This window comes from Prionailurus viverrinus, chromosome B4, assembly GCF_022837055.1.
Source record: "Prionailurus viverrinus isolate Anna chromosome B4, UM_Priviv_1.0, whole genome shotgun sequence".
Classification (NCBI taxonomy): domain Eukaryota; kingdom Metazoa; phylum Chordata; class Mammalia; order Carnivora; family Felidae; genus Prionailurus; species Prionailurus viverrinus.
In genome coordinates, this window is record NC_062567.1 from 86,860,413 (window position 1) to 86,886,942 (window position 26,530).

A 26,530-nucleotide genomic window follows, 5' to 3' on the forward strand; every position below is an offset into this window, starting at 1 on the left:
AAAGGTAGATGTTAGTCAAAAGATAGATGTTCATTATAAAATAAATAAGTTCTGGAGACCAAAATGCACAACATGGTGAACAAAGTTAACAATAATATGGTGTTTACTTGAAATTTGCAAAGGAAATAGATCTCAAATGTGTTCTCACCACACACGTACAAAATGACAACTATGAGAGATGATTAGCCTGATTGTGATAATCATTTCAAATGTACTCCTATATCAAAACATCACATTAGACACCTTATATATAATTGTAATTTGTCAGTCATACCTCAGTAAAGCTGGGGAGGAAAAAAAGAACATTCTTTTTTGTCTCATAATGAAATACATCTTTTCTTGTGTCACTTTAAGAAATATATTACATACCTTTTTTGTTGTTAGAAGCGGCAATGAAATGGAAATGAGATGGATGAAATGGAAATGAGAATTTCTTGACACCTTTTGATTTTTCACACTCTTTTTTCAAAACAGTTGAAGAATAGATGATACGAATATGTTGGTTGGTTTCTCTGTCTGGTGGACTCAGAAATTGTGGGTAATCATCAATCTGGAAAAAAAAAAATTGAACTGACTGAGGACAAATACAACTTTATCCTGTGATAATAAATCCCCTAAAGCTTAGGGCAAATTTAAACTCCATTCTTTCTTTTTTTTTTTCCTCCTGGAATATCTTTTCTCTTGGTCAGGTTTCTCAATTCTTCCCCTATTTGTTTTAGTCTTTACTAAAAATATGCTCAGCAGCAGAACTCAAGTAACTATTTACACTATAGGATTGCGAAATAAATAGAAACTGTGTTTTTGTGTGTTAAAATATATCCCTCCCCATTTTCATTTTGAAAATAGATTTTTTAAAAGATCTTAAAAATGTAAAATTAATAGGTTTAACCTAGGATTTTTCTATGTAGTACACAATGTCCATTTGTGGGGAACAGTGTACAAAGATTCTGTGAATACAAACATCTAAGTGTGAATTATTGGAAGTTTCCTGCTCCTAAATAGCTTTCTCTTCTCTCCAAAGTACTCCATTTTCTATTCTTTTTTAAGAAATTCTATTCTTGGTTAAAAAGAGAAAAGTTCTCAATAAATACTTAGGATTTTTAGATCGTCTCTACTTCCCTTTTTATGACAGGTAGGCAGCAATAGCATCTGACTGAGAAGCTAAGCGTAGAGTCAGAGAATCACCAGAGGCATATTTAAAACCTTTAATCCAAGCATCAGGGGGAATACCTCTATAGACGTTTTTTTTTAAATTTTTTTTTAATGTTTATTTATTTTTGAGAGACAGAGACAGAGACAGAGCATGAGTAGGGAAGGGGCAGAGAGACAGAGACACAGAATCCAAAGCAGGATCCAGGCTCTGAGCTGTAAGCACAGAGCTCGATGAGAGGCTCAAACTCGTGAACTGCAAGATCATGACCTGAGCTGAAGCCTGACACTTAATGGACTGAGCCACTGAGGTGCCCCTCCTCTATAGACGTTTCGCAAGCACTTACAATTTGTATAAAATGTTTCCTGTGATCAATTTCATCATTCTCTTTTCACAAATATAGGAAGGAAATATCAAATAATGGCAATAATTTAAAAATCTAATTCAGAGGAATTAAAGATAGGAAGATAAATTAATGAAAAGCTATCAAGATCTACTCGAATTTAACTTTTGAAATTATTTTCAAATATATAGAGTAATTCAAACCAAGGTAACGAAGCATAGTCCAGTAGAGGTGTTCAAAGGATGTGCTTTCGTTAATAATAAAAGTTTATAGGGGCGCCTGGGTGGCGCAGTCGGTTAAGCGTCCGACTTCAGCCAGGTCACGATCTCGCGGTCCGTGAGTTCGAGCCCCGCGTCGGGCTCTGGGCTGATGGCTCAGAGCCTGGAGCCTGTTTCCGATTCTGTGACTCCCTCTCTCTCTGCCCCTCCCCCGTTCATGCTCTGTCTCTCTCTGTCCCAAAAATAAATAAACGTTGAAAAAAAAAAAAAAAATTAAAAAAAAAAAAATAATAAAAGTTTATATAATTAGTGGGGTGCCTGGCTGGCTCAATAGGTTAAGCGCACTACTCTTGATTTTTGGCTCAGGTCATGGTGAGCTCAAGCCCGTTGTCAGGCTCTGCACTGACAATGTAGAACCTGCTTGGGATTCTCTCTCCCTCTCTCTCTGCCCCTACTTCCCTCCCACTCTCTCTCTCTCTCTCAAAAATTTTTTTAAGTTTATAATTAGTAAAGGATCCTCTTCTGAGCAATATTTTTCAGAAACACCTTAAGCTATTTGAGACCTTCAAAGATATGCTTATAATGTTAGAATCCTGGGGCGCCTGAGTGGCTCAATCAGTTAAGCATTCATCTCTGGCTCAGGTTATGATCTCACAATTCATGGGTTCGAGCCCTGCACTGGGCTCTGTGCTGAAAGCTCAGAGCCTGGAACCTGCTTCAGATTCTGTGTCCCCGTCTCTCTCTGCCTCTCCCCCACTTGTGCTCTGTCTCTGTCTCTCAAAAATAAATAAAAATTAAAAAAAAATTTTTTTAATTAGAATCCTATTATACATATGGCTAAGATTTTGTTTTGTGTAATTCTGTATTATATTTGTCTCTTGCCTTTGCCAGGAAAAATTATGAAAGGCTTTGAAATGGGCAAAAAAGATGATCTAGCTGTTCTCCATCATTTATTGTCTTTGAGCTGTTTTAAAACACTGTAAATTGTAGGAGTGCCTGGCCGGCTCAGTCAGTAGAGCAGGTGACTCTTAATCTTTGGGTTGTAAGTTTGAGCCCCATTTTGGGTCTAGAGGTTACTTTGAAAAAAAAAACAAAAACAACATGCTAAGTTGTAGAAAACTGGTAATAGTGCAAATTATTCTAGTTCATGCTGATACAAGTTGATTGTGTCCAGTAAAATGCAACTGATTACCACCCTTTGATAAAGAGAACAGTTGTTATGTATCTGAACCAGTGAAATTGTGTTTCTATGTTTACATATAGTTTCTTGTGAAATTATATGCTCTTTATCTAGGTGTCTGCAATTCAGAAAAGCCTTTACCTCTGATTACATTGGTGGGTTACATTTTCCTCTTTCCAGAGGGTATTAATAAATTAATTAAACAGACCTGTTTTGATGACCTATAGAGATAAGCACTTATATAAGAATAAAAGTTCTATAATTCCCCCCAAAATAAGAAAATTTAACATCTAATACTTTATTTTTTATTTTTTTAAGATTGTTTTTAATGTTTATTTACTTTGAGAGAGGGAGCACACACATGCAAGCACAAGCAGGGGAGGGGCAGAGAGAGAGAGAGAGAGAGAGAGAGAGAGAGAGAGAGAGAGAGAATCCCAAGCAGGCTCTGTGCTTTCTGTGCAGAACTCAACTCCGGGCTCGATCTCACAGACAGGGAGATCATGTCCTGAGCCCAAATCAAGAATCGGATGCTTAACCAACCGACTGAGCCACCCAGGAGCCCCCTGTTTTTCAATTTATATTTTTTAAATTTTTATTTTTAAGTAAACGTGGGGCTGGAACTCATAACACTGAGATCAAGAGCTGCACACTCTGAGGCGCCTGGCGGCTCAGTCAGTTAAGTGTCCGACTTTTGGTTTTGGCTGAGGTCATGATCTCACAGTTCATGAGCTTGAGCCCCGTGTCAGGCTCTGTGCTGACAGTATGGAGCCTGCTTGGGATTCTCTCTGTCTCCCTCTGTCTCAAAATAAATAAATAAACATTAAAAAAAAGAAGAAGGACACTCATTTAACCAGGTATGGCAATCCATTTTAAGGGCCAAATGCTTGGCTGTACTTATGGAACCAGTCCTTACACGCCCTCCCAGGAAAACTAGCCCAGAGACCTGGCTTACAGGTATTAGGAAGACCACTTCCTAGCAAGACAGGCAATCAACAAATTTTCAGGACCTCAAAATTCGCTCAAACTTATAGGTACTACAAGAGAAATCTGGTGGAGCTTCTTGGGCCTGATTTCCTAGCCTAGGAAAAGCAAGTAATAAAGACTTTTAAAAGTCGAACCTGACATTCATAAAAACTTCTAGACAAAAGTTTTTGCAAAGTATTTTTAAGGAGGCCTATCTGGTAAATTAACACTCTTGCTGTACCTATGTAAATAATCAGGTCAACCTGAAGAGTCTTATTTTGTGAGTGAGTGATCTTTTCTTTGAGATTATTATGATGGGTGATGTGGGACAGATTGTCAGGGAAAACTGTGAAAGACTTTCAAATGGGGAAGGGGGAATCAGTAGGTATTCAGTTTAGCTCACCTATGCAGGCTATCTATGCCTTTCATTGTCTTTGAGGTTATGGTACAATGCTGTAATTCATAGAAAACTTTTCTGTGTGTTTTTTTAAAACAAATAGAAACTTAAAATTTCTAACTGATACAGCTGTCAACTTTTGTCCTATTTTTTCCCTTTATGCTTAGAAATGTCTTCTGTACCCTGAAATCAAATACTCACCTATGTTTTATACTTTCCTTTATGGTTTTCTCTCTTACAGTTAGCTTTCCAGTCCTTCTGGAGTCTATAGAGAAGAGTGTTCCTTAAGACATACGTTGGTCTAACTGGTGTGATTCCAAGTGTATTTAATATTAATCTGGTAATAATTAGGCTTCAAGTAGAGACTGAGTATAAATAAATATGTAATTATGTCTGCCTCAAATTGCTTATTAGAAGTTTGGGGAGGAGAAAAAGTACCTATAATAATTTGAATAATAATAGCACAGTTTATGGAACATGGCAAATATATAGTACTATATATATGAGGTAGTTATTATAAACCCCATTTTGCAGTGAGAAAACGAACATTCAGAGGATGTTAAGTTTACAAAACTGGTAAAAGGTGGAACTAGAATTACGAGATAAGGCAGTTGGTTTCCAAGGCCAATGTTATAAAAACGACTAAAGTTTAAGACCACAGCCCTAACTAGTGGTCAGAGGTAGGGATTTTGTCAGGGAAAAATAAAAGTGTTTCTATTCTAAAAGCAGGACTGGAGGGGCTTCTGGCTGGCTCAGTCTGTGGAGCCAGTGAATCTGGATCTCAGGGTCATCTCCATGTTGGGCATGAAGCCTACTTAAAATTTAAAAAAATGTTTAAAAAAATTAAAATTAGGGGCACCTGGGTGGCTCCGTCAGTTAAACGTCCAACTCTTGATAATGGCTCAGGTCATGATCTCTCAGTCATGAGATCCAGCCCCAAGTCGGGGCCCTGGGCTGACAATGTGGAGCCTGCATGGGCTCTCTCTCCCTCTGCCCCTCCTCTGCCCACAAATGCTCACTTGCTCGCTCTCTCTCTCTCTCTCTCTCTCTCTTTCTCAAAATAAATAAATAAATTTTTAAAAATGTTTTTAGAAAATTAAAAAAAAAAAACCAGGGCTGGAATCCAAACAGTAATCAAACAGCTGGATTCATTATTGTGTAGGAGTTTCAGTCAAATTTTGCTAATTCTTTCACTTGAGACTGAAGTAGGGCCAGATCTCTTTTTTATTTAGTTGCTATAGTCACCGAGTTTGGTTAGCTTTGTCATTCAAGAACATAATACCTGGGGCGCCTGGGTGGCCCAGTCCGTTGAGCATCTGACTTAGTTCAGGTCATGATCTCATGGTTCCTTAGTTTGAGCACCCCATCAGGGTCTGTGCTGACAGCTCAGAGCCTGGAACCTGCTTTAAATTGAGCCTCCCTCTCTCTCTGTCCCTCCCCCACTCATGCTCTGTCTCTCTCTCAAAGCTAAATAAACATTTGAAAAAAAAATTTTTTTAACATTTTTTTGGAAGCACCTGGGTGGCTCAGTCGGTTGAGCATCCGACCTTTGGCTCAGGTCATGATCTCACGGTTTGTGAGTTTGAGCCCTGCATCAGGCTCTGTGCTGGCAGCTCAGAGCCTGGAGCCTGCTGTGGATTCTCTCTCTCTCTCTCTCTCTCTCTCTCTCTCTCTCTCTCTACCCCCCTCTACCCCTCTCCCACTAGTGCTCTGTCTCTCAAAATAAATAAATGTAAAAACAATTTTTTTTAATTTTTTTTTTAACATTTATTTTTGAGAGACAGAGTATGAGTGGTGGAGGAGTGGAGAGAGAGGGAGACACAGAATCTGAAGCAGCTCTAGGCTCTGAGCTGTCAGCACAGAGCCCGATGCTGGGCTCAAACTCACAAACTGCGAGATCATGACCTGAGCCGAAGTCGGATGCTTAACTGACTGAGCCACCCAGGCGCCCCAAGAGGTTCCTGTTCTTTATCTGCTCATAGTACTACTCTAATGCTTCTAAATCCCAACAGTGTGTTTACCCATTCTTCTGCTGATGGACATTTACGTTGTTTTTGTTTTTGTTTTAATTTTTTAATGTTTATTTATTTGAGACAGAGAGAGACAGAGCATGAGTGGGGGAGGGGCAGAGAGAGAGGGAGACACAGAATCAGAAGCAAGCTCCAGGCTCTGAGCTATCAGCACAGAGCCCAATGATGGGCTCAAACTCACAAATTGTGAGATCATGACCTGAGCAGAAATCAAGAGTCAGACGCTTAACCAACTGAGCCACCTACATACCCCTAAAAAAAGTATTTAAAAAAAGAACATAATACCTTCCTTAAATACCCTGTGGTGGCATTTATTCGTGTAAATATTTTCTGTATTCATTGGCATGGAAAGACATCCATGACATGCTGTAAAGTAAAAATAAGATTACAGACTGATATGTGGAATGTGGTTCCATATGTGTTAGTGCACAGAACACGGTTTGGAATGTTACGTGGTTAACTGTGGTTATCTCTGGGTGGTGAGATTTGTTCAAAGATAAACTGAAGCAATGTTAAAAATTTTAAGAGTCTATTTGGGCAAAAACCGATTCAAATCAGGCAGCATCCAATCTAGCAGATAGAAAGGTACTCCAAGGGGCTGTACAAAATGAAAAGACTTTTAAGCAGAAGGGAGTGGGAACAAGGAAGTTATACTTGGCAAAAATGTTAGTTATTGCAAAGTTACTTTCCTTTAGGAGATAGTAAGGGTCTACCAGGCAGATTACCCAACTAGTGCTCATCAGGAGGTTCCTGATTCACTGGTTTAAGATTCCATTTCTGGGAGAGATGAAAATGGAATTAGGTTAAGTCTCCATTTGGGGCCTGTCTTTTAACATTATAAGTACAATGAGTACATAATTTAGTTTTACCTATTTTAATTCTAAGAATCATCTACATGTTATGACAAAGACAGTTGTTTCACTGATTTGTAAAATATTTCAGCTGGTAGCCCTAGCATCTCATAGTCCTAAAGCACAAATGTGTCACTCTGTCACCAAAGAACTAAAGCGGGGTGGACAGTGAGGACAACATCTAGCATGATGCATGAAGTCAATCTACGGCAACATGACTTTTAAAAAGACATTTCTGTGCACACTGTGAGGCCTCCCACTATAAGGGAGGTGGTAAATGATTATAGTGATGACTGCCACACAGCCAAGGGGACACATCATATTCTATAAAAGGGTGGATGACATCGGATAAACGGACAGTAACGGTGAACAGTGGTAGTGCCATAATGATCACTTTCCACTTGCTCCATTCTCTTATTCGTTCATCTAACAGTCACAATCTCAGTTGCAAATAAAGAGATTATGGTATAAAGTGTATATATGCATATATATATGTATATATACTATAAAGAGATTATGGTATGACTACAATACTGTAGATAGAACAAACTCTTACAGAAACATTTAATTCAACTTGGACTTGAATTACAAGGACAACGTTGGAGTAAGGAAGGTCGTTTCTCACTCTCACTCTGTTTTTTGCATTTAAATTAAAAAAAAAAAAAAATCAGTCTTTTTTAAAGACCACAGCATGTTTGTGAAGCATGAGAGGACCACCCAGGAGCTAAGCAAGGCTAATTTACACATCCATGGGAGGTAAAAAGTTTTCTGACTAGGAGGCTTCTCCACTGTCAGGCAAGGAGACTTGGTCCAAAGAATATGCCTTCAGTGCCTGAAGGGAGAAAATAAAGCTCTTCAGTGGGACACAGTTGAACTCAATCCTACGTTAGCAATTTATTTTAGACCTAGTGTTATCTGAAAAGCAAATTTTTGCATTTACACCAGAGACGTCATTAGGAAATTCAAAGCCAGAGTTTCTAGTTTGCCCCAAAGCAAGAAAAGATATAGATAGGTAGGTAGATGATAGATGTCATGCTCCTACAGAACTACTTTGTTTAAAATTTTCTAACTTTAGGGGTGCCTGGCTGCTCAGTCAGTAGAACATGTGACTCTTGATCTCCAGGTCCATGAGTTTGAGCCCCATGTTGAGGTACAGTTTACTTTTATGAAAAAATTAAAATTTTCTAACTTTATGTCTTAGAAATAAGCTTTAGTAGCTTATTTTAAGTAAGCTTAAATACTTTAAATGGTTTAAAATAAGCTAAGTAGTAATAATTTAAATCTTATTTGTAAACAAATATTTAGCTTATTTACGTGGGAAATAAGTGAACATTATTCATTGTATCATATAGCATTGAATTTATGTTTTTAGGACTATTTATCAAAGTTGAAAGAAGTGCTTTTACCCCGACACCTTTTAATACAGATAATAATATCTGAATATTGGGGTGCCTGGGTGGCTCAGTTGGGTGAGCGTCCGACTTTGGCTCAGGTCATGATCTTGCAGCTTGTGAGTTCAAGCCCTACATCAGGCTCTGTGCTGACAACTCAGAGCCTGGAGCCTGCTTCAGATTCTGTCTCCCCCTTTCTCTGCCCCTTCCATGCTCATGCTCTGTCTCTCTCTGTTTCTCAATAATAAATAAATGTTAAAAAAAAAATTTTTTAAGTTTAAAAAAAATATCTGAATATCTCCATGAAAATAATTTTAGAACTGCAAATCAGAAAACAGGAAATTTTTTCTCTTTTTTCTTTTTTTGTTTTTTTTTTTAGTTTATTTTTTTAACTTACATCCAAGTTAGCATATAGTGCAACAATGATTTCAGTAGATTCCTTAATGCCCCTTACCCATTTAGCCCATTCCCCCTCCAGTAACCCTCTGTTTGTTCTCCATATTTAAGAGTCTCTTATGTTTTGTCCCCCTCCCTGTTTTTACATTATTTTTGCTTCCCTTCCCTTATGTTCATCTGTTTTGTCTCTTAAAGTCCTCATATGAGTGAAGTCATATGATATTTGTCTTTCTCTGAATGACTAATTTCACTTAGCATAATACCCTCTAGTTCCATCCACATAGTTGCAAATGGCAAGATTTCATTCTTTTTGATTGCCAAGTAATACTCCAGTGTGTGTGTATGTGTGTGTGTGTGTATGTGTGTGTGTACACACACACAACATCTTAATCCATCCATCCATTGATGGATGTTTGGGCTCTTTCAATACTTCGGCTATTGTTGATAGTGCTGCTATAAACATTGGGGTGCATGTGCCCCTTGTGAAACAGCATACCTGTATCCCTTGGATAAATACCTAGTAATGCAATTAATTGCTGGGTCTCTCTTTTTTATGTTTTTTATTTATTTTTGAGAGAGAGAGAGAGACAGAGAGACAGAGCATGAACGGGGATGGGCAGAGAGAGAGGGAGACACAGAATCCAAAGCAGGCTCCAGGCTCTGAGCTGTCAGCAGAGAGCCTGACGCAGGGCTCAAACCCACGAACTGTGAGATCATGACCTGAGTTGAAGTCAGATGCTGAACTGACTGAGCCACCCAGGTGCCCCAGAATAGACTTTTTTCTATAATTTGCTGACATACAAAGTCTCATATACAATTAAATCAAACTATTTACATTTATTTGACAAATCACCTCTTTTAAATACAATTGCATGAAATTACTATTGACCCAGTGCTATACTTATACTTCTCCACTAGTATAAACTGTACCTTTAGCTTATCTTTTCTCATTAGAAACTGAGGTTGGCAAGTTGGAGTTATTTGTAGATGGCCTCCTAAATTCTTCCAGTCAATATTATAAAAACTCTAAGACCATTCGTAAGTTGTAGCACTTTCTTTTTTAATCTTTAAAAAAAAAATTTTTTTTAGTTTATTTTCAGAAAGAGAGTGAACACATGCAGGGGAGGGGCAGAGAGAAGAGACAGAATCCCAAGCCAGCTCCACACCATTAGCACAGAGCCCGATGTAGGGCTGAAACTCATGAACCGCAAGATCACGACCTGAGCTGAGATCAAGAGCTGGACGCTTAACCAACTGAGCCACCCAGGCACCCCTTTTTCCTTTTTTTTTTTATGTTTATTAATTTATTTTGAGAGAGAGAATGAGAGAGAGAGAGAGCATGCAGGGAGAGGGGCAGAGAGAAGGGGAGAGAGGAAACCCAAGCAGGCTCTGCACTGTCAGCACAGAGCCTGATGCGGGGCTCGATCCCACGAACTGAGAGATCATGATCTGAGCCAAAATCAAGAGTCAGATGCATAACAGACTGCGCCACCAGGCACCCCTCTAGCACTTTCTAATGCCTGACCTGACTTTTTGTGCCCCTGAGAAAGTTTCTTACTATATAACCACCATCACTATTACTTGGAGCCATGTGGTACTCCAACTGTAAGATTTGGGCCTTGGGAAACATCTTTTAAAAATATCTTAGGAGATAATCAACAAGCCTTGGAATATTCTGACAGCCTGATACAAGTGTATATTGGGTCATCCTGTATCAGTTTGAGCAGATAAATTTATTCTGACAGTGTAATCTGTAGTCAGCACCTAGTTTTTCTGGGGGTGAGGGTAAGTAGGTGGAAGGGGGGCTGGAGTCTGAGTAGCTGAGGTCACTCATGTAGGCTCTGCATGTGCATGTGTCCATCTGCAATACAAATTCTGTACACCAAGGCTCAGTTGAACTTGGTAGTACGATGCACATATTGCTGGGAAGGTTAAGTACATCCGTGGTACTCTGATGGGAGAGGACACCTGGAAGCATGCACTAGGTTCTCCTGGATTTTATCTCATGCACCATTTTTCCCTTTGTTGAATTTAATCTGAATCTTCTCCTTATCATCAACCATTTGAATCTTGTGAGTCCTTCTGCTGAATCATCAAGCATGAAGGGCAGTCTTGGAGACCTCTTACACAGTAGGACGATCTTACCCAGCCATAAGGCCATTGGCTGAGACTACTGGTTCTGCCTCCTTTGGGCACTACCAGTTTTGCCCTTTCCCCAAGCTAAGAGTCAGAGAGGGCCAGCCCACCTTCATTCTTCCCCTTCAAAGGATTCATAAGGATTCTGATCCTTGTGGCCAGATCCTCTCCAGAGTAAAGATGGGGGAAGAGGAAGAATTCAGTGTTCAAACAGTGTCACATAGAATACAGTAAAGCTAACATTTATTGAGCACTTATTATGTGTTCTTTTAAGTACTTTATACTTAGGATTTCACTGAATCCTCAGAGACCTGCTCAGGGTTGCACTGCTAGTATGTGGCAGACCAGATTCAAAGTGAAACCTGTGCTCTTGACTTATACAAAATGACACACAAAGAATGAAACATGCATATGCCGAGAAACTAACTGCACTGTGGGTCAGAAAATAAGATTGTTTCTTTCTATTAGGAAGCAAAACAGTGTCACCATGACGTGGATTTTTGTATTCTCACTGTGAGACACTAAGAAGAAAGACTTTATTTACAAACATGATTCCTGTCATAACAAATGTCACACAACCCTCAAAAATTCCAAATTTCTTAATTACTGAATTGACCCATTTTGCTCAAGTGGCTCTCATTTCTTACGCATTCTGATGAATTGTCCACCTGCAGAGTTCCTATCAAAAGCCTGACATCAAAGAGGGATTAAAACATGAAAGAGAATCTCAGGTTCAGAAAGCCTGAGAAAAAATGAACTTATCATAAAATAATGTACAAAGATCAGGATTAAAATCACTTAAAAGCAAACTTCTGAGCGGAAGATACTAAAGTATCTGAAAGGAGGGGCACCTGTGTGGCTCAGTTAGGAGCATGTGACTCTTCATCTCGGGGTCATGTGTTCAAGCCCCATGTTGGGTGTGGGGATAATTTAAATAAATATTTTTTTTTTAAAGTACAGACTGAGGTCAAAAAATAAATAAATAGAAAATAAAGTGTCCCCCCAAAGCCATTAGGCAGACAGCAAACTAATTAGTATATACTATTCTAATTAAATTCTTATAGATCAATTCATTATTTTGTGCCCTAATTTTTTTTTAAGTTTATTTAATTTGAAAGAAAGAGAGAGAATGCAGGAGGGGCAGAGAGAGAGGCAGAGGAATCCTAAGCAGGCTCTGTACTGTCAGCACAGAGCCCAGTATGGGCTCGAACCCACAAAACTGCGAGATCATGACCTGAGCCCAAATCAAGAGTTGGTCTCAGGGGCACCTGGGTGGCTCAGTTGGTTAAGTGAGTTGGCTCCAGACTGACGTGTGGAGTCTGCTTGGGATTCTCTCTCTCTCTCTCTCTCTCTCTCTATCTCTCTATCTCTCTTTCTCTCCCTCTCTCTCTGCCTCACCCCTACTTGTGCTGTTTCTGTCCCTCTCAAAATAAATAAATAAACTTAAAAAAAAAAAAGTCAGATGCTAAACTGAGCCACCCAGGTGCCCTTCTCCTGTCTAGTTTAAAAGATAATTGTATAAAGCTGTAATTATAAATCTGTGTTGATGGACACTTAATGTAGAAACTGTAATGTGTATGATAATAACAGCACAAAGGAGTGGGGAGGGAACAGACTTGTATTTTTGTATACTACTGAAATTGATAATGATCTGAGCTACATTGTTATAAAGTAGGATGTACATTGTACATCCCCAGGGCAAACATTGATTTAAAAACTCCAAAATACATAGTATAAAAGAAGTCACAAGAGAATTCAAATTGGATACTAGCAAATACCTATTTGACACAAAGGAAGGCAGTAATAGGGAGGAAATAGGGGGAAAAAGACATATGAAAACAAATAGCAATAGAACAGATGTAAACCCTGCCTTATCAGTAATTATACTACTGTGAATGGATTAGACACTCCATTCGAAGTCAGGGATTGAAAGGATAGATTTTAAAAACATGATTTGACTAATGATTCACTTGTACTATAATAAGAGACTCACTTTAGAGTCAAAAACACAAATAGGTTGAAAGTAAAGGGATGGGAAAGATATACTGTGCAAACAGCAAGCAAAAGACAGCTGAAATGGTGATAGTACTCTTAGACAAAATAAGAGTGCAAAAAAAAATTTTACTAGAGGGGAACCTGGCTGTCTTAGTTGTAAAACATGCAACACTGGATCTCAGGGTTGTGAGCTCGAGTCCCATGTTGGGCATGGGGTTTACTTAATAAAAACATATATATATATTTTTAAAATATATATATATTTTAAAAATATATATATTTTAAATATATATTTTTTTTAATTTTTTTTTCAACGTTTATTTATTTTTGGGACAGAGAGAGACAGAGCATGAACGGGGGAGGAGCAGAGAGGGAGACACAGAATTGGAAACAGGCTCCAGGCTCTGAGCCATCAGCCCAGAGCCTGACGAGGGGCTCGAACTCACGGACCGCGAGATTGTGACCTGGCTGAAGTCGGACGCTTAACCGACTGCGCCACCCAGGCACCCCTAAATATATATATATTTTAAATATATATATTTTTTAAATATATATTTTTTAAATTGTACAAGAGACAATTTATAATGATAACAGTTCAATCCATCAAGAAGTTATGACAATTATAAGCATATATGTACCTAAGAATAGAACCCCAAAATACATGAAGCAAAAACTGAAAGAATTGAAGAGAGAAATAAACTCAACCATAACAGCTGGAAACTTCAATACCCTACCTAAAAATTAGAGCAGAAATTAGTGAAATGGTGAATAGAAAAACAATAAGGAAAATCAACCAAGCCAAAAATTGATTCTTTGAAAATCAACATAACTGACAATCCTTTAACAAGATTGACCAAGAAAAAAAGAGAGAAGACTCAACCTATACCTAAAATCAGGTATAAAAGGAGATAGTATCAACCTTACAGAAATAAAAAGTATAAGGGAATCCTACGAACAACTGAATACCAACAAATTAAAATGCCTGGATAAAATAGACCAATTCCTAGAAAGACAGGAACTACCAAAACTAACTCAAGAGAAGTAGAAAATATGAGTAGACCGTTAACAGCAATATGAATAGAACTATGAGAGATTGAATTGGTAACAAAAAAACTTCCCACAATGAAAGGTACAGTAATACATGGTCTCCTTGGTGAATTCTACCAAATGTTTAAAGAATTAACACCAATCCCTCACAAACTTTTCCAAAAAGTAGAAGAGGACCAAACACTTCCTATATTATTCTGATACCAAAACCAGACACAGACATCATAAGAAAACTACAGACCAATAATATTTCTTGTAAATATAGATGTAAAAGTCCTCAACAAAATGCTTACAAACCAAATCCACAGAAATGTATTAAAAAAAGATTAAAAGGCACTGGAGTTGAGAGTTATAGATCTAACAGAAGACCTTAGCACAAGCATTTACCCATTCAGTTATCTCCCTTGTTCAAGAAAATTCTAAATAAAGTATCACTGAAAGAAATGGTGACACTTGACTTTCATGATGTCGTTTTTCCCCCCAATTTGAAAATACAGGTTTAAGAGATTATTATTATTAGAATTGCTCTAATCCCTTCATTTACCACCTGGCCTATTCCATATTCAGTAGGACAGGTAGGGTCTTTGTTTAATTTACAAAGTTAGTAGTTTCTCTATTTAAAAAGTGATGGCAAACAGGAACTTTATTATGATAAGACCTGATTAAAATATGTATTCTCGAGGAAAACAGCCCCAGGAAGAAATAATCAGCAAATCCAGAGGAGACATTCTACAAAAAAAAAAAAAAAAAAGGGGGGGGGCCATCTCTTCAACATGTAAAAACAAGGCAAGGAGGGGTGGTGATACTGTTAGTGTAAAAAGGGGTCCAGGAGACAGAACAACCCACACATTTGACCAGCACAAAAAGACAAAAAGATGTGACTATTGATGGGAAGTAATAGGAAATAAACAGCACCAGCTAGGAGTATTGTTGTCAAAACACTGCCCCTGGATCTTCCCCAGTTTAAAGCAACTATAATGGATGAAGGACATGCCCAAGGATTCCAGATCCAGATTGTGGAAAATTCTCCAGAATAAGTGACCTCATTTCTCCAGCAAATAACTGACAGAAAAATGAAAGAGGAAGGAAGAACTGTCATAGATTAAAAGGGATTTAAGAGATAACCAAACACAATTTGGTGGGGACCATTATTTGAATCCTAATTCAAACAAACCCACTATGGAGAGAGCCAAAGCATAAGAGACTCTTAAAAACTGAGAACAAACTGAGGGTTGATGGTGGGTGGGAGGGAGGGGAGGGTGGGTGATGGGTATTGAGGAGGGCACCTTTTGGGATGAGCACTGGGTGTTGTATGGAAACCAATTCGACAATAAATTTCATATATTAAAAAAAAAAACCCACTATAAAGAGACATTTTTTTAAGGGGTACCTGGCTGGCTCAGTCAGTTGATCTTGGGGTTGTAAATTCAAACCCCATGTTGGGTGTAAACATTACTTAAAAATAAAATCTTAAAAAAAAAAAAGACATAAACCAGAGGAAAAGTCAAAAGGGAAAATCTGAAGGTAGACACCACGTACTGGACCACAATTTGGAGATCATTTTATTTCATGGGACATTAAGTAGTGGAAGTAAGTCCCCAAAAGAGCTAAATTGTGAGATATCTTTCAACTTCCATGGTCCTTTGATGACCTAACTTCCTCTCTGACAGCAAGCTCTAACTCTCCTGTCTCTGTCTCCAAAAACTGGAGGAAAGCAAGTAATAAATTAATTCACTCAAATTTCAATTTAATGAATTACTTGTTCCAAGAAATTTTCAGAGCAAATCTGAAGGAGGGCCAGTGGTAGGATTAAAGGTACTGATGAGATAGCCTATCAATATATGGAGATATCTTGAATGGATTTCCCTCAAATTAAACCACATTAGCAATTACCTATGTCAGGCTGTACACAAACTTATTCCTTAGTAGAAGCTATTTTTACATTTAACATTTGGCAAATTCTTCCACTGACATAGTTTAAAAACTCACTGCAGCCTCCACCAGGTGGGTTTGTTTTTTTTTTGTTGTTTTTTGTTTTCATTATACTCTACCTGGGCTTTAGTGTATCAATCCCTAAGGACATCTAAGTAGATGAGCTTTTTATGGGATCTATGAATATTGTTGGCAAGAATGATCCACCCACATATGCCAAAAAGAATTACCAGTTTGGAGAATTGGGCACAGCCCCATAATACTGGAGACTCCCTAGACTATTTCAGTGTTAGGCTTGAAAAATCATTGTCTCTGGGACAAGAGCCACAGCTAAGACTAAAAGGAAAAAAGCTTTCAAGGCTCGACCCTGTGAAGAGGATACGACATCCATCTGCGTCTTGCAACCAGACCTGTCCTTGAACAGCGTCAGAAACAGCAATGACACCAGTGTGAGCTTTGAATGACAACAATCTTGAATACAGAGGGGTGGTATGAGGAATGAAAAAGGTGTTTTATTTATAACTTCATCCTCTCCTTCCTGACAGCCAATGCCCAGGAACCAGGTAATCTGCAAACTGAAGTGACCATGTTGTCTCTATTGCAAAACCTAAAAACTTCTAAAGCAATTTGGAATTTGGATGTAAATGATGAATCACTGAATTCTCCTGAAACCAAGATAGCACTGTATGTTAACTACAATTTAAAAAAATTAAAGGAAGAAAGAAAGAAGGAAAGAAAGAAGGAAAAGGAAGGAATTTGGAAAGCAGGAATTTGTAGAAAGTCAGTTGTTACTGTGTGCATAATGGTTCAAGAATGCTGGCTGTAAGGTCAAAAGACCTGAATTTACATTCCAGCTCCAATGTTTTCTGAATATGACCTTGTGCAAATATTTCCCCTTTGGGGCACCTGGGTGGCTCAGTCGGTTAAGCGTCCGACTTCGGCTCAGGTCATGATCTCGCGGTCCGTGAGTTCAAGCCCCGCATCGGGCTCTATGCTGACAGCTCAGAGCCTGGAGCCTGTTTCAGATTCTGTGTCTCCCTCTTTCTCTGACCCTCCCCTGTTCATGCTCTCTCTCTCTCTCTCAGTCTCAAAAATAAATAAACGTTAAAAAAAAACTTTAAATATATATATATATATATACATATATATATATATATATATTTCCCCTTTGTCTGCCTCCATTTCATCATCCAGGGGGGAAAAAAAAGACAATATCATCTTCCTCATAGAGTTAATAAGATTAAATAAGACTTAAAGTGTTTGACACAAGGCTAACACATCAGTGCATAGCCAATAGATATCTATTACAGTTAATGACCTTTGATTCTTCCTAAGAACCTCAGTAATGCAATACTGGCTAGAATCATGGCCTACTCAGCATGGTATTTGTCTCTGATGATGGCAGCAAGGGGCATTTGGGGAGAGAAGAGAATGCTCTTTTGTGTTACCTCAAATGAATAAGGCTTTATGTGAAAATATCTCTAACTTCTTTGACCACCTCTAAGAATAATACATCATTCATGAATGTATCTACATCATTTGGGGCCATATTTATATGTGCAACTGATTACTGATTTCTCTTACTTTTATTAAAATACTACTTTTAGGGACGCCTGGGTGGCTCAGTCAGTTAAGCTGCCGACTTCGGCTCAGGTCACGATCTCGCGGTCCGTGAGTTCTAGCCCCGCGTCGGGCTCTGTGCTGACAGCTCAGAGCCTGGAGCCTGTTTCGGATTCTGTGTCTCCCTCTCTCTGACCCTCCCCTGTTCATGCTCTGTCTCTCTCTGTCTCAAAAATAAATAAACGTTAAAAAAAATTTTTTTTTTAAATACTACTTTTAAAATGCAAAGGGAGATCCCTTATTTTTTGTTTTTCAATTGAAGTAAAGGTGATAGTACTTCTTTCTTGTTTCTGAAAATTTTGTGAACAATTCTATATTTATCTTATCCCTTCGTCTTGTTTTCATAGTCTCGATTCAGATTTCTTCTTTCAGCTTTAATTTCAGAGAATAAACGCACCCTAAGCTTTTGGCAGTTGAGCATCTAGTTTCTAATTTATCCAGTTCAATTCATCATGGATACTTCTGAGTTGCTACTGCAAAGTGCAAAACTCAAAGATGCAAAATGTAAGATGGAGTTTCTCTTTTCAAAAAGCTTAGAGTCTTCTGGATATTCAGTGAAAACTTATTATTATTTTTTTAATGACCTGCTATGACCGAGGCAGGTATAGCTTAGAGAATCAAAGCTTAGAGAATCAAAGCATGGATGCCGCAGGCTGACTCCGAGAGTGCAAATTCTGGTTCTGCCACTTAGAGGATGACCTTGGGCAAGTTGCCTAAGTTCTCTGTACTTCAGGTTCTTTATTGGTAAAGCTAGATACAATATTATCTGGGGTTGTTGTAAAGATAAAGAAGTTCCAGGGTAAGTACTTAGAACAGAGGCTGAGTGGCATATAGTAAGCACTCAATAAAATGTCAGCAATTTGAGGTAGACATTAGAGCTGTTCAAATACTCCTTTTCTCTCTTTCAGACACGTGGAATGCATATATGGTAGGATCACGTTTTCCTGCCCCCTTTTAAGATAGGCATGGGCCATGTGCCTGACTCTAGCTACTAAATGTGAGAAATTACATGTGTCACTTCTGGGTAGAAGCTTAAAAATAAGTACATAATTTTCCAAGTTAATTTCCCTCTGCCTGGTGATTAAGCAAGCATATGCTGAGATGGAGTCCCTGATACTAAGATGGGTGACTAAGTGTCACATATCTTGTGACTGAAACGAAGCTAATCCACAGTGGACAAGTAACTTGGATGAGATCGACTTTATGTTGTGTTAAAGCACTAAGACCTTGGGGTTGTTTGTTAGTGCAGTTAACCTAGGCTATCCCGACCAAGACACTATCATTCTAGGCACTGGGGGGTACATCAGTGAATCAAACTGACAAAATGCACACCCTCATGAAGTTTCTCAGGACTTGAATGCAGGGGTGCCTGCCTGGCTCATTCAGTAGAACACGCAGATCTTGGTCTCAGGGTCATGAGTTCAAGCCCCATGTTTGGCATAGACGTTATATTAAAACAAACAAACCAAGAACAAGACTCGAATGCAAAATCCAAACTATTTTGTGCAAACTATTAAGAAACCAGAGGTGGCCCTCAGTTGGTTAAGTGTCCAACTCTTGATTTTGGTTCAGGTCATGATCTCACAGTTCATAAATTCGAGCCCCATGTTGGGCTCTGCTGCTTGGGATTCTCTCTCCCTCTCTCTCTCTGCCCCTCCCCTGCTCGTGCTCTCTCTCTTTCTCTCAAAATAAATCAACTTAAAAAAAAAAAAAAGATGGATTAGAGTTTACCACCTCTTTCTTCCTTCCACAGTGAGACTTTTGAAAGGCTGCAAATGAATCAAAAAAAAAAAAAAAGCTAGAGAAGAAAAGAAGCATCCATAATATAGTCTCATCTTCCATAACTCTTACTACCAAAGTGCACGACTCAGGTAAACAACACAGAGATCATCTCATACAAGCCCAAAGGAAGCATGAAAGAAGCTGAACCTGAGCATCAGGAGACCCTCTGAGACTTTGCCCTGGCTGTTCCGCTAACTGCCTATGTGTGATGAGTTGTCAAGTCTCCAGGGTCCCTCAACACTTGGAATAAGGAAATAGGATCTTTCCCTCTGAGAGGTAAACTTATGATGTATCTGAGCATCCATTTACTCTTCCAGTTCTTCCCATTGACAGATAGTTTTTGACCATCTTCTATGAGTCAGGCAACATAATGCACAGTGACCCAGGGATGAACAAGACAGACAAGGTCTCATGGAGCTTGCATTTACTATGGGGGATGGACAATAATCAGTCATCAAACAGATTAATCTTATAATGCCAGTAATGTTAAGTGCTTTGAAACAAACAGATGTGGTAAGTGTGATGGGGAGTGGTACTCTAGATTGAAGGGTCATCAGAGGCATCCCTGTGGAGGGGAAACTGAATTTGGAAACATGACTGGCAAGAAGGAACCAACTCTCCGAAGATCTGGAGGAAGTGTTCCAGATAGGATGGCACGTGCAAAGTCCCTGAGGCAAGAAGGAAGAGCAAAAAGAGCTCAGGGAAGAGTTGGAGATGAGTCAGAGATAGAGGGGTCATATCATGGAGGCTTTTATAGGCAATACAAAGAAGAAGAGTGATATAACTTAATTCACACTTCATGTTTAAAAAGATCATCCCAACTGCTAGATGAAGAGGAATGAGTTTGTAGGTAATTTCAATAGTTGAGGTAAGGGACTGCACAAGTGGCAGAAGTAAAAAAGGTAAGAAAGGTCCTGGCTGGATATATTTTGGAAGAGAAGTGACAAGGATCAGAACATACTATCCCAAAATATGGCACCTTAGTATACTGAATATTTTGAGCTGAAGGAATTTGAGAAAACAGCAGATGCAGGAAACTCTCTCTGATCTTTTTCCACCCTGCTCTCTTGAAGCAGGTCATAAGACCCTCATGGGAGAGGTGCCCTCCCTATACCCAGAGAAGGACACTGAGAGAAAGAAATCCAAACAAACAGACCTTGCCAGTTTTCCCTAGGTTATTATCCTTAGTCATACCCCCTTTTTTTGTGCTATCCCATTTTTTTTTCTTTATCCTAATATTAAACACACACAGGGGCGCCTGGGTGGCGCAGTCGGTTGGGCGTCCGACTTCAGCCAGGTCACGATCTCGCGGTCTGTGAGTTCGAGCCCCGCATCAGGCTCTGGGCTGATGGCTCAGAGCCTGGAGCCTGTTTCCGATTCTGTGTCTCCCTCTCTCTCTGCCCCTCCCCCGTTCATGCTCTGTCTCTCTCTGTCCCAAAAATAAAAACGTTGAAAAAAAAATTAAAAAAAAAAAATATTAAACACACACAGATTCACCTGTCTCTTCAGGTCTTTGTTACCTTTATAGAGGCTCCCATATCATGTAAAATTTATATGAAATAAATGTGTAGGCATTTCTCCTGTTAATCTATCTTTGTCAGTTTAATTTTCAGACTCAGCCAGGGACCCTGAGAGGGTCAAGGGAAACTTTTTCCTCCTCTACACAAATCAAGAGGGTATAGGGGCGCCTGGGTGGCGCAGTCGGTTAAGCGTCCGACTTCAGCCAGGTCACGATCTCGTGGTCCGGGAGTTCGAGCCCCGCATCGGGCTCTGGGCTGATGGCTCAGAGCCTGGAGCCTGTTTCCGATTCTGTATCTCCCTCTCTCTCTGCCCCTCTCCCGTTCATGCTCTGTCTCTCTCTGTCCCAAAAATAAATAAACGTTGAAAAAAAATTAAAAAAAAAAAAAAAAAGAGGGTATAGTGATTGTTGGATGTAGGGAGTGAAAGAAAGAATTAAGGCTGGTAGATGATGTTATTTCCTAAAATAAGGAAAGCCAAGGAAGGAACAAATTTAGGGGTAGAGATCAGGAATTCTGTTTTTGAATACGTTAAAGTCGACATACCTACTGGACAGATTTTCAAGAAGAATAAACAAGACAGTATATTTAAACACCTAATACAGGGGCGCCTGGGTGGCTCAGTCGGTTAAGCATCCAACTTTGGCTCAGGTCATGATTTCACGATTAGTGAGTTTGAGCCCAACGTTAGGTTCTGAGCCTAACAGCTCAAAGCCTGGAGCCTGCTTCAGATTCTGTGTCTCCCTCTCTGTCTGCCCCTCCCCCACTCACACTCTCTCTCTCTCTAAATAATAAACAAAATTTTAAACACCTAATATATAACCAATGCTCAAAAAGTTATTTTCTTTCCAAATTTATTAAATCTTCTAAAGTCAAGTGCCCTAATATGAAAAGAGAAGATAATATCTATGGTACAGACTCATAGTGAACCTAACAGACTTAATATATGTGAATAAAGATTATCAATAATAACACGTATGTGGCTGTTACCTGCGCCAAGTACTGTTTTAAGTGAGTTACATTTATTTAATTTAATCCTCTCAAAAACAATCTAAGGTATCACCTCACGCCAGTCAGAGTGACCAAAATGAACAAATCAGGAGACTACAGATGCTGGAGAGGATGTGGAGAAACGGGAACCCTCTTGCACTGTTGGTGGGAATGCAAACTGGTACAGCCACTCTGGAAAACAGTGTGGAGGTTCCTCAAAAAATTAAAAATAGACCTACCCTATGACCCAGCAATAGCACTGCTAGGAATTTACCCAAGGGATACAGGAGTGCTAATGCAGAGGGGCACTTGTACCCCAATGTTTATAACAGCACTCTCAACAATAGCTAAATTGTGGAAAGAGCCTAAATGTCCATCAACTGACGAATGGATAAAGAAATTGTGGTTTATATACACAAGGAGTACTACGTGGCAATGAGAAAGAACGAAATATGGCCTTTTGTAGCAACGTGGATGGAACTGGAGAGTGTGATGCTAAGTGAAATAAGCCATACAGAGAAAGACAGATACCATATGGTTTCACTCTTATGTGGATCCTGAGAAACTTAACAGAAACCCATGGGGGAGGGGAAGGAAAAAAAAAAAAAAGAGGTTAGAGTGGGAGAGAACCAAAGCATAAGAGACTCTTAAAAACAGAACAAACTGAGGGTTGATGGGGGGTGGGAGGGAGGGGAGGGTGGGTGATGGGTATTGAGGAGGGCACCTTTTGGGATGAGCACTGGGTGTTGTATGGAAACCAATTTGACAATAAATTTCATATATTGAAAAAAAAACAATCTAAGGAAGGCACAGAGTAGATGTTAAATAACTGGACCATGTCTATACAGGTAGACAGCAAAACCTGAATAAAAATAAAAATGTATTATTAGGGGCATCTGGGTGGCTCAGTCGGTTAAGCATCCAACTTTTTTTTTTAATGTTTATTTATTTTTGAGAGAGAGAGAGAGAGGCAGACAGAGAGAGGGAGACATAGAATGTGAAACAGGCTCCAGGCTCTGAACTATCAGCACAGAGTCCGATGCAGGGCTCGAACTCATGAACTGCAAGATCATGACCTGAAGTCAGATGCTTAACCGACTGAGCCACCTAGACGCCCAAGCATCCAACTCTTGATTTTGGCTCAGGACATATCTCACGGTTCTTGGGATCGAGCCCCGCATCAGCCTCTGTGCAGACAACACCAAGCCTGCTTGGGATTCTCCCTCTCTCTCTCTCTCAACAAATAAATAAACATTTAAAAATATATATATTATGAAATGCCCAATGTATATTGCAGATCATCAAATCAGAAACAGAAGAAACAGATTATGTTGAATATTTAACAAATATGTATTGACCATCTGGTCTATCTAGGAGACAGAAAGAAATACAGCAATGAAGAAAACAGACCAAAAGGCCTGCCCTCATCAGCACAGAGGAGGAAGAACAGCTCAGAGAAAGAATGACTTGGGCTTAGCCTAGAAGATGTGTTGGCTGTGAACGTACTAGTGGGGAAAGCAGGGATTAGTTGGCAAACTACTGCGGCCCCTACAGCACAGCCTGTGACCTGTTTCTTTTCAAGCTAAGAATGTTACATTTTTTTAAAGTAAACTCTATGCCCAACGTGAGGCTCAAACTCACTACCCCAAGATCAAGAGTAGCATGCTCTACTCACTGGAACCAGCCAGGCGCCCCTGTTTTTACATGTTTTAAAAGGAGAGAGAGAAGGAGGAGAGGAAGAGGAGAATTATAAATATGATGATCTGAACAACTTTGAAGGAGGAGAAAATGTTCAAGACAAGCAAGCAGGCCAGGCTGTAAAAGGTGCGTTTGTGGCCCGTTGAGGAAGCCACACGGAGCCTGGGACGACTGGAGAGCCATATTCACTGGGAAGGGTGGTGAAAAGACGAAGACAGGCGAGAGACTACCGGCAAGGCTGCTGGAGTTGACGGATTTTTTTTTCTCTGTAGGTGATGGGATGGCCTTGATGGAGAGTGAATTCATAGGAAATTCACTTCTGGAAAGTTGCTTCTCACACTTGAAAAATATGTGCTTAATCTTGGAAGAGCTTGAAGAAGTGTTTTGATGCCCACAACAAGAGCAGAACTGTAGAATATCTTCCAAAAGCAACTTTTGAAAGAGTGGGGGAGGGGCAGAGAGCGAGGGAGACAGAATCTGAAGCAGGCTCCGGGCTCTTAGCTGTCAGCACAGAGCCCAACGCGGGGCTCGAACTCACTAACCTTGAGATCATGACCTGGGCCGAAGTCAGATGCTTAACTGACTGAGCTACCCAGGCGCCCCCCAAAAGGAACTTTTAAAGAAAACGTCAGCCTTTTTATAAAAGCTCCACCCAAGCAACCTTAGAAACTCTCTTTTAGGACATGGACCATATCAAACACTTGAGATCTCCGGGTGGATTTTAAGCACATGTTTGCTGGAAGGGAAATCTCATTTGTATCCAATCCAAGTTCTGGTGTAACTTTTTGCTGCTGTTACCCTCAAAATTTTTTAATGTCTATTTATTTATTTCTGAGAGAGAAGAGAGAGGCCGTGGGGGGAGGAGCAGAGAGAGACAGAGAATCCCAAGTAGGCTCCATGCTATCAGCTTAGAGCCTGATGCAGGGCTCAAACTCACAGACCGTGAGATCATAATCTGAGCTGAAATCAAGCACAACTGAATGAGCTGCTCATGTGCCCCTCCATTTTTTTTCTTTAGGAGAGAAAATGGAATTTTATTTGCAATTTTTTTTCTGAGGTGTAACTGTAACATGAGACATGAACTAAATAAGGAATCTGACTGAACATGGGAAGAAGGCTGGGGCCCAGAGGCATAAAGGACTGGTTTGCTTGGGACTTTACTGCTGTGACAGCTAGAACAAAGGCAGAATGGAAACCTGAGCCAATTGAAAGTTAAATAACAAGAAGACAAACTTTTACAGTAAAATGAGAAAACCTTTGAGAATGGAAAAGGATGTCTAAAGAGTTGGCCCTAGAGGACAGCACCCTAGTTAAAAAAAAAAAAAAAAAAAAAAGGAGATTAAACAGTTTATCTTTTAAGGAAGGAGAAACCAGTTCTAAGAAACAAAGGTGCCTGGCACCGAAATCATGTGATTTAAGAAACTACTGACTTAGCACGGATAGGAGATGACTATATGAGATATAACACAGAAACCAGGAAAATTCTCTATATTATGGTATTAAGTTCGGGCTTAATGTTCATAGAGGGACGATTAGTCAGCTACATCTGTGGCCAGTAATTGGTGCTAGAGAAAGCAACTGTGTGACTGACACCCATTTTTCATACACCCTGTGAAGCTGTGCAAGCCACTGAACTATAATAACCCTAGAATTATCTTATAAAACCTCAGAAGAAGGGATCGTGAAGGCATTTGTACTTGGCATGATTATATTTCTCACTGAAACAATACTTTTAAAAAATGATTACCCATTTTTAAAAAATATTAAGAGGAAAACAATTCTGTATTCATTTGCTGTTTTAACATATTACCATAAACTCTGTGGCATTAAACACCACAGATTTATTCTCTCATAGTTCTAGGGGTCAGAGGTCCAAAATGGGTCTCACTGGGCTAAACTCAAGGTGTTGGGAGGACGGCATTCCTTCTGGAGGCTCTAGGAGAAAACCTGTTTCCAGGCCCTTTCCAGCTTCTAGAGGCTGTCCACATTCCTAGTCTCCTGGCTCCTTCCTCCTTCAGAACCACTAGTCTCTTTGCTGCAGTGCTCTGCCTGCCTCTTTCTGCCCCCCTTTTCCACATTGAAGGATTTGTGATTACATTGGGCCCACTCAGATAATCCAAAATAATCTCCCTATTTTATTTGTTTGTGTAGGCTGCTTCTTTTTTTTTTTTTTTTTGCTTTTTATTGGACACGTTTGGGTTTTTTTTTAATATCCTTATTTATTTGTTTATTTATTTATAGAGAGAAAGAACAAGTGGGGGAGGGGCAGAGAGAGGGGGCACCAGAGGATCCGAAGCGGGCCCTGCACTGACAGCAGAGAGCCCCATGCGGGGCTTGAACTCCCAAGCCCTGAGATCATGACCTGAGCTGAAGCCAGATGCTCAACTGGCTGAGCCACCCAGATGCCCCAGTCTCCCTATTTGAAAGTCATCTGATAGTTGGGGCGCCTGGGTGGCTCAGTCGGTTAAGCGTCCGACTTCAGCCAGGTCACGATCTAGCGGTCCGGGAGTTCGAGCCCCGTGTCGGGCTCTGGGCTGATGGCTCGGAGCCTGGGGCCTGTTTCTGATTCTGTGTCTCCCTCTCTCTCTGCCCCTCCCCCGTTCATGCTCTGTCTCCCTCTGTCCCAAAAATAAAAAAAAAAAAATAAAAGCAAAACTATGAAAGTCATCTGATAGCAAGCAACCTTAATTGCATCTGCAACTTTTAACTCCTCTTTGCCATGTAATGTAACATATTCACAGGTTCCAGCGATATTCTGCCTACCACAACTTTAACCGCAGTTAAACTATATCGTGCAAGATGGACCTTCAATCTGTCAGCAGTGCTAAAATCATAGATCTATTCAGCACCTTTATAGACATTACACATTCTTCTATAAGCTTGAAAGGTAAATT

The 26,530-nt window shown here is 39.7% G+C and overlaps 1 protein-coding gene and 1 long non-coding RNA gene across 8 annotated transcripts in view; one reads left to right on the forward strand and one right to left on the reverse strand.

Moving 5' to 3' along the window:
* LOC125169598 (uncharacterized) overlaps positions 1–26,530 on the forward strand; it is a 120,917-nt gene that overhangs the window by 88,095 nt on the left and 6,292 nt on the right. Inside the window, exons 5-6 of one of the 5 annotated variants that reach the window (XR_007153734.1) lie at positions 19,403–19,707; positions 23,909–25,414. The exons of 1 other annotated variant lie outside the window; for it this stretch is intronic. This is a non-coding gene — a long non-coding RNA (uncharacterized LOC125169598). Of the gene's footprint in view, positions 1–19,402; positions 19,708–23,312; positions 23,883–23,908; positions 25,415–26,530 lie in introns of those variants that run through there. 3 more of the 5 variants (XR_007153735.1, XR_007153732.1, XR_007153733.1) reach the window with 3 other exon arrangements.
* CB4H12orf56 (chromosome B4 C12orf56 homolog) overlaps positions 1–26,530 on the reverse strand; it is a 113,114-nt gene that overhangs the window by 84,566 nt on the left and 2,018 nt on the right. For all 3 annotated transcript variants that reach the window (XM_047865070.1, XM_047865068.1, XM_047865069.1), the window contains exon 2: positions 370–550. In XM_047865070.1, coding sequence (XP_047721026.1) covers positions 370–550 — 181 coding nt within the window. The remainder of the gene's footprint in view (positions 1–369; positions 551–26,530) is intronic.